The sequence below is a fragment of the Electrona antarctica genome (genome assembly GCF_951216825.1).
Source record: "Electrona antarctica genome assembly, chromosome: 15".
NCBI lineage: Eukaryota > Metazoa > Chordata > Actinopteri > Myctophiformes > Myctophidae > Electrona > Electrona antarctica.
The window spans coordinates 2,149,422-2,162,559 of NC_136796.1; the positions used below are offsets into that span (position 1 = coordinate 2,149,422).

Genomic DNA, 13,138 nt, shown 5'->3' on the forward strand with positions numbered 1-13,138 from the left:
GGCTGGGTGCCTAGGTGGCTGGCTGGGTGCCTAGGTGGCTGGCTGGGTGCCTAGGTGGCTGGCTGGGTGCCTGCAGGGTGGCTGGCTGGGTGCCTAGGTGGCTGGCTGGGTGCCTAGGTGGCTGGCTGGGTGCCTGCAGGGTGGCTGGCTGGGTGCCTAGGTGGCTGGCTGGGTGCCTGCAGGGTGGCTGGCTGGTGCCTAGGTGGCTGGCTGGGTGCCTGCAGGGTGGCTGGCTGGGTGCCTAGGTGGCTGGCTGGGTGCCTGCAGGGTGGCTGGCTGGGTGCCTAGGTGGCTGGCTGGCTGGGTGCCTAGGTGGCTGGCTGGGTGCCTGCAGGGTGGCTGGCTGGTGCCTAGGTGGCTGGCTGGGTGCCTGCAGGGTGGCTGGCTGGGTGCCTGCAGGGTGGCTGGCTGGGTGCCTGCAGGGTGGCTGGCTGGGTGCCTGCAGGGTGGCTGGCTGGGTGCCTGCAGGGTGGCTGGCTGGGTGCCTGCAGGGTGGCTGGCTGGTGCCTAGGTGGCTGGCTGGGTGCCTAGGTGGCTGGCTGGGTGCCTAGGTGGCTGGCTGGGTGCCTGGGTATGAGCACGAAAACATCATGGTTGTTTTTCACCACCTGTGCGCAACCTAACACACACACACAAACACACGCGCAGATATTAACTGTATATATGATGATTTTGGGTGTGCCAGTACAGTACAGTACAGTACAGTACAGTACAGTACAGTACAGTACAGTACAGTACAGTACAGTACAGTACAGTAGAGGGACCGCCAGACGGTAACTCTGTCATTTCTCAACCGTTTCGGACGCGGGGCGGCTCGCCGGAATAGGCCCGGCCCCCTGGGCACATTCCTGGGGGTCTGGATGTTCCGGGGACTCCCCAGGGACCCCCGGAGACCCCCACATGGTAACACTCTCATTTCTCTATACCGTTTCGGACGTGGGGCGGCTCGCCAGAACCGGGCCGGCACCCTGGCTGTGGTCCTGTGGGTCTGGAACTTCCGGGGACCCCCCCAGAGACCCCCACACGGAGTTGCACCACTCACTTCAGACGGGTGTGATTTTTAGCTTGTTTCTGCCCGACAGCAGAGATATAAAATGTATATATATAAAATATAAGATATAAAAATGTACTTCTTCTTGTTTGTCGTGCGGGGTGTTGTTACAGAGTGTGACCATGGGGTGTTGCTGTTGCAAGCAGAAGAACAAAGCGGCCAACAAGGCAGCAGCAGCTGCGCCGCCGTCGTCGCTGATCGGCGCGGGGGTGGGCGGGGGCAGCGGCGACCTGTCCAATAGCAGCGCGGACGGGGGCGTGTCCGTGGCCTTGAGCCCGCCCCGCTACGGCCCCGACCCCACCCAGATCATCCCCGACTTCAACAAGGCCTTCTCCTGCACGCCCAACTTCAACAACCCCGCACAGATACGCCCTGGGGGCATCACCAGTAAGAGAGATCCTTATCTCCATATTTACCTTATATTACCTTATATTACCTTATATTATATTAACCCATTTAGACCTGAGGTCAGATGTCTTCTAAATCCTGACAGTTTTCTGAAAAACCCTCATGTTTCAGTCGTTCTCAAACATTTTCATGTCAAGGACCCCCAGAATTATATGTAATTGGCCCGCCGACCCCCATCTGAAAATGTGTTGTTCCAGGGACCCCTCACCCCCCAGAAGCAAAGATCTGAGTTAAAAATGTTTGCTCTGAAAGAATATATATTCAAAGATTTGCGACACATTTTCATGATTTTTCAAAAATAGCAGACCTACAAGTTCATAGCGCGGCACTCGGTGCCGCGCTATGAGCTTGTAGATCTGCTATTTTTCAATAGGTAAAGTATAACATATATAATGCATAAAACACCAAAAGGGGTTACCGCCCAAAATGGGTTAATAACCTTGACCTTGATATGAAAATATCAAGGTCCATTATTTATTCAGCATTTGACCTACGGACCGCCATTTGATGACATTTAGCCTCTCAGACCCAAGACTTTTTTTGTTTTTTGTTGTCGTCGGATAGGATTTTGGGGCAAACGCTGATCAAAATAACAATATATATACATTCCGTAATTGTGCGTAGACTTCTTGTAAATTAAGTAATGCAGATGTTGAACAATATTTTTTTTCTTGAGAGTGTGACACATTGTGAGCTATATTTTCAAAGAAGACTTTGAAAATAGTTCTGTAGTCTCAGTGTACTGTACAGATTATTGATTTTCTTTGGATAGCATACTGTCAATCTCTTTATGTACTGCGTAATTCTGTCGGATCTAAAAGCAGACGTGCGTGTGTGCGTGTGTCTGTGTGCGTGTGTCTGTGTGTGCGTGTGTCTGTGTGCGTGTGTGTCTGTGTGCGTGTGTCTGTGTGTGTCTGTGTGTGTGTGTGTGTGTGTGTGTGTGCGTCTCTCTCTCTCTCTCTCTCTCTCTCTAGGTGGAGGAGTGACTCTTTTCATAGCTCTGTACGACTATGACGCTCGTACTGAAGACGACCTCACCTTCCAGAAGGGAGAGAAGTTCCACATCATCAACAACACGTCAGTACACGCACACACGCACGCACGCACGCACGCACGCACGCACGCACGCACGCACGCACGCACACACGCACGCACACACGGACACACGCACACAGACACACGCACGTAGTGAAGACAAAATCCATAACGTGGTATAATCAATGATAACAGATAACCTCCTTTTACCCATAAAACCATAGCTAGCATTTTTTATGAAGCCGTGAATGAAAGAGAGATAATCCACATTTTGAAGAATGTATGTCATTATTATACAAATAAGAAATGGGGCGACAGAGTTGGAATTGGTTTTCCCCTGAGAAGATCTATTTTAAACCATTTTGGGCGGGAACCCCTTTTGGTGTTTTAAACAACATGTTATAATTTAGCTATTGAAAAATAGCAGATCTACAAGCTCATAGCGCGCCACCGAGTGGCGCGCTATGAGCTTGTAGATCTGCTATTTTTGAAAAATCGTGAAAATATTTATTTCAGAAAACTGGAGGATTTAGAAGATTTCTTTTTAAATTTTGAGGTCAGGCCTAAATGGGATAAACCGTAGCCATAACAATAACAATATCAATGTCGATATGTTCAAATAATAATGTGGACAATATTGATGATTTAAACCCTGTAAAAGTATGGTTGAGCGGAGTCTCTCAGGGTGCTATACTAGGAGTCTCTCAGGGTGCTATACTAGGAGTCTCTCAGGGCTCTATACTAGGAGTCTCTCAGGGTGCTATACTAGGAGTCTCTCAGGGTGCTATACTAGGAGTCTCTCTATACTAGGAGTCTCTCAGGGTGCTATACTAGGAGTCTCTCTATACTAGGAGTCTCTCAGGGTGCTATACTAGGAGTCTCTCAGGGTGCTATACTAGGAGTCTCTCAGGGCTCTACTAGGAGTCTCTCAGGGTGCTATACTAGGAGTCTCTCAGGGCTCTATACTAGGAGTCTCTCAGGGCTCTATACTAGGAGTCTCTCTATACTAGGAGTCTCTCAGGGTGCTATACTAGGAGTCTCTCAGGGTGCTATACTAGGAGTCTCTCAGGGTGCTATACTAGGAGTCTCTCAGGGCTCTACTAGGAGTCTCTCTATACTAGGAGTCTCTCAGGGTGCTATACTAGGAGTCTCTCAGGGTGCTATACTAGGAGTCTCTCAGGGCTCTACTAGGAGTCTCTCAGGGTGCTATACTAGGAGTCTCTCAGGGTGCTATACTAGGAGTCTCTCAGGGCTCTATACTAGGAGTCTCTCAGGGTGCTATACTAGGAGTCTCTCAGGGTGCTATACTAGGAGTCTCTCAGGGTGCTATACTAGGAGTCTCTCAGGGCTCTATACTAGGAGTCTCTCAGGGTGCTATACTAGGAGTCTCTCAGGGTGCTATACTAGGAGTCTCTCAGGGCTCTATACTAGGAGTCTCTCAGGGTGCTATACTAGGAGTCTCTCAGGGCTCTACTAGGAGTCTCTCAGGGTGCTATACTAGGAGTCTCTCAGGGCTCTATACTAGGAGTCTCTCAGGGTGCTATACTAGGAGTCTCTCAGGGTGCTATACTAGGAGTCTCTCAGGGCTCTATACTAGGAGTCTCTCAGGGCTCTATACTAGGAGTCTCTCAGGGTGCTCTACTAGGAGTCTCTCAGGGTGCTATACTAGGAGTCTCTCAGGGCTCTATACTAGGAGTCTCTCAGGGTGCTATACTAGGAGTCTCTCTATACTAGGAGTCTCTCAGGGTGCTATACTAGGAGTCTCTCAGGGTGCTATACTAGGAGTCTCTCAGGGCTCTACTAGGAGTCTCTCAGGGCTCTATACTAGGAGTCTCTCAGGGCTCTATACTAGGAGTCTCTCAGGGTGCTATACTAGGAGTCTCTCAGGGCTCTATACTAGGAGTCTCTCAGGGTGCTATACTAGGAGTCTCTCAGGGTGCTATACTAGGAGTCTCTCAGGGTGCTATACTAGGAGTCTCTCAGGGTGCTATACTAGGAGTCTCTCAGGGTGCTATACTAGGAGTCTCTCAGGGCTCTATACTAGGAGTCTCTCAGGGCTCTATACTAGGAGTCTCTCAGGGCTCTATACTAGGAGTCTCTCAGGGTGCTATACTAGGAGTCTCTCAGGGCTCTATACTAGGAGTCTCTCAGGGCTCTATACTAGGAGTCTCTCAGGGCTCTATACTAGGAGTCTCAGGGTGCTATACTAGGAGTCTCTCAGGGCTCTATACTAGGAGTCTCTCAGGGTGCTATACTAGGAGTCTCTCAGGGTGCTATACTAGGAGTCTCTCAGGGTGCTATACTAGGAGTCTCTCAGGGCTCTATACTAGGAGTCTCTCAGGGTGCTATACTAGGAGTCTCTCAGGGTGCTATACTAGGAGTCTCTCAGGGTGCTATACTAGGAGTCTCTCAGGGCTCTATACTAGGAGTCTCTCAGGGCTCTATACTAGGAGTCTCTCAGGGCTCTACTAGGAGTCTCTCAGGGCTCTATACTAGGAGTCTCTCAGGGCTCTATACTAGGAGTCTCTCAGGGCTCTATACTAGGAGTCTCTCAGGGCTCTATACTAGGAGTCTCTCAGGGCTCTATACTAGGAGTCTCTCAGGGCTCTATACTAGGAGTCTATCAGGGCTCTATACTAGGAGTCTCTCAGGGCTCTATACTAGGAGTCTCTCAGGGCTCTATACTAGGAGTCTCTCAGGGCTCTATACTAGGAGTCTCTCAGGGTGCTATACTAGGAGTCTCTCAGGGTGCTATACTAGGAGTCTCTCAGGGCTCTATACTAGGAGTCTCTCAGGGCGCTATACTAGGAGTCTCTCAGGGTGCTATACTAGGAGTCTCTCAGGGTGCTATACTAGGAGTCTCTCAGGGCTCTATACTAGGAGTCTCTCAGGGCTCTATACTAGGAGTCTCTCAGGGCTCTATACTAGGAGTCTCTCAGGGCTCTATACTAGGAGTCTCAGGGTGCTATACTAGGAGTCTCTCAGGGTGCTATACTAGGAGTCTCTCAGGGCTCTATACTAGGAGTCTCTCAGGGCTCTATACTAGGAGTCTCAGGGTGCTATACTAGGAGTCTCTCAGGGTGCTATACTAGGAGTCTCTCAGGGTGCTATACTAGGAGTCTCTCAGGGTGCTATACTAGGAGTCTCTCAGGGCTCTATACTAGGAGTCTCTCAGGGCTCTATACTAGGAGTCTCTCAGGGTGCTATACTAGGAGTCTCTCAGGGCTCTATACTAGGAGTCTCTCAGGGTGCTATACTAGGAGTCTCTCAGGGCTCTATACTAGGAGTCTCTCAGGGTGCTATACTAGGAGTCTCTCAGGGCTCTATACTAGGAGTCTCTCAGGGTGCTATACTAGGAGTCTCTCAGGGCTCTATACTAGGAGTCTCCTATACTAGGAGTCTCTCAGGGCTCTATACTAGGAGTCTCTCAGGGCTCTATACTAGGAGTCTCTCAGGGCTCTATACTAGGAGTCTCTCAGGGTGCTATACTAGGAGTCTCTCAGGGCTCTATACTAGGAGTCTCTCAGGGTGCTATACTAGGAGTCTCTCAGGGTGCTATACTAGGAGTCTCTCAGGGCTCTATACTAGGAGTCTCTCAGGGTGCTATACTAGGAGTCTCTCAGGGCTCTATACTAGGAGTCTCTCAGGGTGCTATACTAGGAGTCTCTCAGGGTGCTATACTAGGAGTCTCTCAGGGCTCTATACTAGGAGTCTCTCAGGGTGCTATACTAGGAGTCTCTCAGGGTGCTATACTAGGAGTCTCTCAGGGCTCTATACTAGGAGTCTCTCAGGGCTCTATACTAGGAGTCTCTCAGGGCTCTATACTAGGAGTCTCTCAGGGCTCTATACTAGGAGTCTCTCAGGGCTCTATACTAGGAGTCTCTCAGGGCTCTATACTAGGAGTCTCTCAGGGTGCTATACTAGGAGTCTCAGGGCGCTATACTAGGAGTCTCTCAGGGCTCTATACTAGGAGTCTCTCAGGGCTCTATACTAGGAGTCTCTCAGGGTGCTATACTAGGAGTCTCTCAGGGCTCTATACTAGGAGTCTCTCAGGGTGCTATACTAGGAGTCTCTCTATACTAGGAGTCTCTCAGGGTGCTATACTAGGAGTCTCCTATACTAGGAGTCTCTCAGGGTGCTATACTAGGAGTCTCTCAGGGTGCTATACTAGGAGTCTCTCAGGGCTCTATACTAGGAGTCTCTCAGGGCTCTATACTAGGAGTCTCTCAGGGTGCTATACTAGGAGTCTCTCTATACTAGGAGTCTCTCAGGGTGCTATACTAGGAGTCTCCTATACTAGGAGTCTCTCAGGGTGCTATACTAGGAGTCTCTCAGGGTGCTATACTAGGAGTCTCTCAGGGCTCTATACTAGGAGTCTCTCAGGGTGCTATACTAGGAGTCTCTCAGGGTGCTATACTAGGAGTCTCTCAGGGTGCTATACTAGGAGTCTCTCAGGGTGCTATACTAGGAGTCTCTCAGGGTGCTATACTAGGAGTCTCTCAGGGTGCTATACTAGGAGTCTCTCAGGGTGCTATACTAGGAGTCTCTCAGGGTGCTATACTAGGAGTCTCTCAGGGTGCTATACTAGGAGTCTCTCAGGGTGCTATACTAGGAGTCTCTCAGGGTGCTATACTAGGAGTCTCTCTATACTAGGAGTCTCTCAGGGTGCTATACTAGGAGTCTCTCTATACTAGGAGTCTCTCAGGGTGCTATACTAGACACTTGTCTGTTTTGTTTGGTCTTCTACACCAGTGGTTCCCAAAGTGGGGTCCGGGGACCCCCAGGGGTCCTTGAGGGAGTTCCAGGGGGTCCCCAACTAAATGATAGTTTTGAACCAAATGGACCCTTATGGGTCTGTAACTCTGTGAGTGTACAAATGGAACCAAATGGACCCGTTAGGGTTAAATTCACATAGATTTTACAATATAAACAATATCAAACTATTTCATGTCAAGGACCCCCAGAATTATCTGTATGTGGCCGCCGACCCCCATCTGAAAATGTGTTGTTCCAGGGACCCCCAAGAAGCAAAGATGTGAGTTAAAAGCGTTCGCTCTGAAAGAATATAATATTCCAAATTTGCGCCGCATTTTCAAGATAAAAAGAAAATAGCAGATCTACAAGCTCGTAGCGCGGCACTTGGTGTGTGCGTGCCTGTGCACGTGCGGGGGTGCGTGCGTGTGACCGTGCGTGCGTGCGACCGTGCGTGCGTGCTTTGAATATGATAGGGGGACAAGGCGACGACTGTATCCTAGCAATATTCTGATCACATCTCTCTCCTCTCGTCTCATCTGAGATCTCCGACAGCTCTCTATGTTTCCTTTTCTACGCAAGGTGGACGGCTGTCATGGTAACGATGGCTAGAGATAACTACCGGCTGAGATATGTATCGGCACTGTCGTCGGGGGGGGGGAGAAGCCTCTTATCTCCCTATTCTAACTTTTTCGTGTTTCGTTCTTGTAGTTTTTATTTTATTTCTTTTCATGATTTTGTAACCCATTTTTCACCCCTGTGTCAATTATCTAATGTGATCCTGGGCTCTACACACCCTCCGCCAACCTAGTCCCCATGTATGGGGGACATGGGGAGAGCAACGGACTTGAACTCATGCTTCCTTCATGCCTGAGTGTCCAAGTTGCTCCTTTACACCTGACAGGGGGGAGTTTCCCTGGTTGGACGTAGCACGTGGAAGGAACACGTTATTCCAACCAGTTCCTTTCCCCTCCATCAGGCGCCCCGGCTGGCCAGGGGGAGGCAGTTTAGAGACCGGTTCCTTTCCCCTCCATCAGGCGCCCCGGCTGGCCAGGGGGAGGCAGTTTAGAGACCGGTTCCTTTCCCCTCCATCAGGCGCCCCGGCTGGCCAGGGGGAGGCAGTTTAGAGACCAGTACCTTTTCCCTTCCATCAGGCGCCCCGGCTGGCCAGGGGGAGGCAGTTTAGAGACCAGTTCCTTTCCCCTCCATCAGGCGCCCCGGCTGGCCAGGGGGAGGCAGTTTAGAGACCGGTTCCTTTCCCCTCCATCAGGCGCCCCGGCTGGCCAGGGGGAGGCAGTTTAGAGACCGGTTCCTTTCCCCTCCATCAGGCGCCCCGGCTGGCCAGGGGGAGGCAGTTTAGAGACCGGTTCCTTTCCCCTCCATCAGGCGCCCCGGCTGGCCAGGGGGAGGCAGTTTAGAGACCGGTTCCTTTCCCCTCCATCAGGCGCCCCGGCTGGCCAGGGGGAGGCAGTTTAGAGACCGGTTCCTTTCCCCTCCATCAGGCGCCCCGGCTGGCCAGGGGGAGGCAGTTTAGAGACCGGTTCCTTTCCCCTCCATCAGGCGCCCCGGCTGGCCAGGGGGAGGCAGTTTAGAGACCGGTTCCTTTCCCCTCCATCAGGTGCCCCGGCTGGCCAGGGGGAGGCAGTTTAGAGACCGGTTCCTTTCCCCTCCATCAGGCGCCCCGGCTGGCCAGGGGGAGGCAGTTTAGAGACCGGTTCCTTTCCCCTCCATCAGGCGCCCCGGCTGGCCAGGGGGAGGCAGTTTAGAGACCGGTTCCTTTCCCCTCCATCAGGCGCCCCGGCTGGCCAGGGGGAGGCAGTTTAGAGACCGGTTCCTTTCCCCTCCATCAGGCGCCCCGGCTGGCCAGGGGGAGGCAGTTTAGAGACCGGCTCCTTTCCCCTCCATCAGGCGCCCCGGCTGGCCAGGGGGAGGCAGTTTAGAGACCGGTTCCTTTCCCCTCCATCAGGCGCCCCGGCTGGCCAGGGGGAGGCAGTTTAGAGACCGGTTCCTTTCCCCTCCATCAGGCGCCCCGGCTGGCCAGGGGGAGGCAGTTTAGAGACCGGTTCCTTTCCCCTCCATCAGGCGCCCCGGCTGGCCAGGGGGAGGCAGTTTAGAGACCGGTTCCTTTCCCCTCCATCAGGCGCCCCGGCTGGCCAGGGGGAGGCAGTTTAGAGACCGGTTCCTTTCCCCTCCATCAGGCGCCCCGGCTGGCCAGGGGGAGGCAGTTTAGAGACCGGTTCCTTTCCCCTCCATCAGGCGCCCCGGCTGGCCAGGGGGAGGCAGTTTAGAGACCAGTTCCTTTCCCCTCCATCAGGCGCCCCGGCTGGCCAGGGGGAGGCAGTATAGAGACCAGTTCCTTTCCCCTCCATCAGGCGCCCCGGCTGGCCAGGGGGAGGCAGTTTAGAGACCAGTTCCTTTCCCCTCCATCAGGCGCCCCGGCTGGCCAGGGGGAGGCAGTATAGAGACCAGTTCCTTTCCCCTCCATCAGGCGCCCCGGCTGGCCAGGGGGAGGCAGTATAGAGACCAGTTCCTTTCCCCTCCATCAGGCGCCCCGGCTGGCCAGGGGGAGGCAGTTTAGAGACCAGTTCCTTTCCCCTCCATCAGGCGCCCCGGCTGGCCAGGGGGAGGCAGTATAGAGACCAGTTCCTTTCCCCTCCATCAGGCGCCCCGGCTGGCCAGGGGGAGGCAGTATAGAGACCAGTTCCTTTCCCCTCCATCAGGCGCCCCGGCTGGCCAGGGGGAGGCAGTATAGAGACCAGTTCCTTTCCCCTCCATCAGGCGCCCCGGCTGGCCAGGGGGAGGCAGTATAGAGACCAGTTCCTTTCCCCTCCATCAGGCGCCCCGGCTGGCCAGGGGGAGGCAGTATAGAGACCAGTTCCTTTCCCCTCCATCAGGCGCCCCGGCTGGCCAGGGGGAGGCAGTATAGAGACCAGTTCCTTTCCCCTCCATCAGGCGCCCCGGCTGGCCAGGGGGAGGCAGTATAGAGACCAGTTCCTTTCCCCTCCATCAGGCGCCCCGGCTGGCCAGGGGGAGGCAGTATAGAGACCAGTTCCTTTCCCCTCCATCAGGCGCCCCGGCTGGCCAGGGGGAGGCAGTATAGAGACCAGTTCCTTTCCCCTCCATCAGGCGCCCCGGCTGGCCAGGGGGAGGCAGTATAGAGACCAGTTCCTTTCCCCTCCATTAGGCGCCCCAGCTGGCCAGGGGGAGGCAGTATAGAGACCAGTTCTTTTCCCCTCCACCAGGTGCCCCGGCTGGCCAGGGGGAGGCAGTATAGAGACCAGTTCCTTTCCCCTCCATCAGGCGCCCCGGCTGGCCAGGGGGAGGCAGTATAGAGACCAGTTCCTTTCCCCTCCATCAGGCGCCCCGGCTGGCCAGGGGGAGGCAGTATAGAGACCAGTTCCTTTCCCCTCCATCAGGCGCCCCGGCTGGCCAGGGGGAGGCAGTATAGAGACCAGTTCCTTTCCCCTCCATCAGGCGCCCCGGCTGGCCAGGGGGAGGCAGTATAGAGACCAGTTCCTTTCCCCTCCATCAGGCGCCCCGGCTGGCCAGGGGGAGGCAGTATAGAGACCAGTTCCTTTCCCCTCCACCAGGCGCCCCGGCTGGCCAGGGGGAGGCAGTATAGAGACCAGTTCCTTTCCCCTCCATCAGGCGCCCCGGCTGGCCAGGGGGAGGCAGTATAGAGACCAGTTCCTTTCCCCTCCATCAGGCGCCCCGGCTGGCCAGGGGGAGGCAGTATAGAGACCAGTTCCTTTCCCCTCCATCAGGCGCCTCGGCTGGCCAGGGGGAGGCAGTATAGAGACCAGTTCCTTTCCCCTCCATCAGGCGCCCCGGCTGGCCAGGGGGAGGCAGTATAGAGACCAGTTCCTTTCCCCTCCATCAGGCGCCCCGGCTGGCCAGGGGGAGGCAGTATAGAGACCAGTTCCTTTCCCCTCCATCAGGCGCCCCGGCTGGCCAGGGGGAGGCAGTATAGAGACCAGTTCCTTTCCCCTCCATCAGGCGCCCCGGCTGGCCAGGGGGAGGCAGTATAGAGACCAGTTCCTTTCCCCTCCATCAGGCGCCCCGGCTGGCCAGGGGGAGGCAGTATAGAGACCAGTTCCTTTCCCCTCCATCAGGCGCCCCGGCTGGCCAGGGGGAGGCAGTTTAGAGACCAGTTCCTTTCCCCTCCATCAGGCGCCCCGGCTGGCCAGGGGGAGGCAGTTTAGAGACCAGTTCCTTTCCCCTCCATCAGGCGCCCCGGCTGGCCAGGGGGAGGCAGTTTAGAGACCAGGACTACTGCATGTTTTTTAATAACGCTGTATTTAACGCTGTATTTCACTGTGTTTGTAACAGAGAGGGTGATTGGTGGGAGGCGAGGTCTCTGGACACCGGGAACTCAGGATACATCCCCTCCAACTATAGGATAATAACGCTGTATTTCACTGTGTTTGTAACAGAGAGGGTGATTGGTGGGAGGCGAGGTCTCTGGACACCGGGAACTCAGGATACATCCCCTCCAACTATGTGGCTCCTGTCGACTCCATACAGGCTGAAGAGTGAGTAGACGCACGCACGCACGCACGCACGCATACACACACACACACACACACACACACACACACACACACACACACACACACACACACACGCACACACACAAAAAAAACAGAAAAAACTGTGTAAAAAACAGTGTAAAGGAAAAGTGTTACTTGTTTTTATGGGAAAACAACAGTTTTTTCAGCGGGTACCAGTGATTCATAGTAATGTGTTATAATTTAATTTGTAGAGCTTAAACTTCAGTAAAACTATATCCGTAAACCCTAAACCTAAACTATATTCCTATAAGCTTGACTTCAGTAAACGAAGTCCGCTGGGTGGGGTGAGCGGAACGTGGACAAAACGGGGGTGGGGGGGAGCATTCCAGTTACTTATTACAATGTATAATTATATTTATGTGAACTCATAAATACATGAACCCATTTAGGCCTGACGTCGAAATTTAAAAAAAATCTTTTTTAAAATGTCATTTATTTCTGAAAAACCTCATGTTTCTATATCAGTGGTTCTCAATATTTCATGTCAAGGACCCCAAAAATGATATGTAATATGCCGCCGACCCCCATCTGAATATATGGATGTTGTTCCAGGGACCTCCCAGAAGCAAAGATTTGAGTTTAAAACTGAAACTCTGAAAGAATATAACCACGATTAAAAGAAAATAGCAGACCTACAAGTTCATAGCGCGGCACTCGGTGCCGCGCTATGAGCTTGTAGATCTGCTATTTTTCAATAGCTAAAGTATAACATAATGCTTCAAACACCAAAAGGGGTTCCCGCCCAAAATGGGTTAAATAAATCAACTATAAAGTACGTCTGTAATCCATGTAACTCGAGAACCGTTCACCCCACCACAGGGAGTGCAGTAGTGCCCGGTGTTGAGTCGGTCGGACCCACGGTTGTCCAGAACCGCCACAAAAGGCCTCTGCCCCGGCGGGCCACAGCTGACGGCACAAGGGCGGTTAGGTGTATTGTTGTTGCCGTCGTGAACCTTGTGTTGTGTTGTCATGGCAACAGGTGGTATTTCGGGAAGATGGGGCGTAAGGACGCGGAGAGACAACTGCTGGGTCAAGGCAACCAGCGAGGGACCTTCCTCATACGAGAGAGCGAGACCACCAAAGGTGAGCGGGAACGCACGCACGCACGCACACACGCACACACACGACACAAGTTTGTTCGATCCTATATAAGACTTCAAGAACACTTTAAAGACGTAGTGAAATGGAAAATAGGTTTGTCACTCTTATCTGTGAGCACATCCGTGCGTGAGCATGATGAATTGCATTTTTATTTTTTTTATTGCATTTTTATAGCGCTTTTCCAAGTGCTCAAAGCGCTTTACAATGGTTCATACATTCA

General features: G+C 53.2%; 1 protein-coding gene across 1 annotated transcript in view; it reads left to right on the forward strand.

Annotated features, from left to right (window-relative positions):
• Nucleotides 1-13,138, forward strand: part of yrk (Yes-related kinase) — a 94,147-nt gene that overhangs the window by 55,858 nt on the left and 25,151 nt on the right. Inside the window, exons 3-6 of the mRNA XM_079522879.1 lie at nt 1,165-1,438; nt 2,434-2,536; nt 11,680-11,778; nt 12,797-12,900. Coding sequence (XP_079379005.1) covers nt 1,174-1,438; nt 2,434-2,536; nt 11,680-11,778; nt 12,797-12,900 — 571 coding nt within the window. The 5' untranslated portion in view covers nt 1,165-1,173. The remainder of the gene's footprint in view (nt 1-1,164; nt 1,439-2,433; nt 2,537-11,679; nt 11,779-12,796; nt 12,901-13,138) is intronic.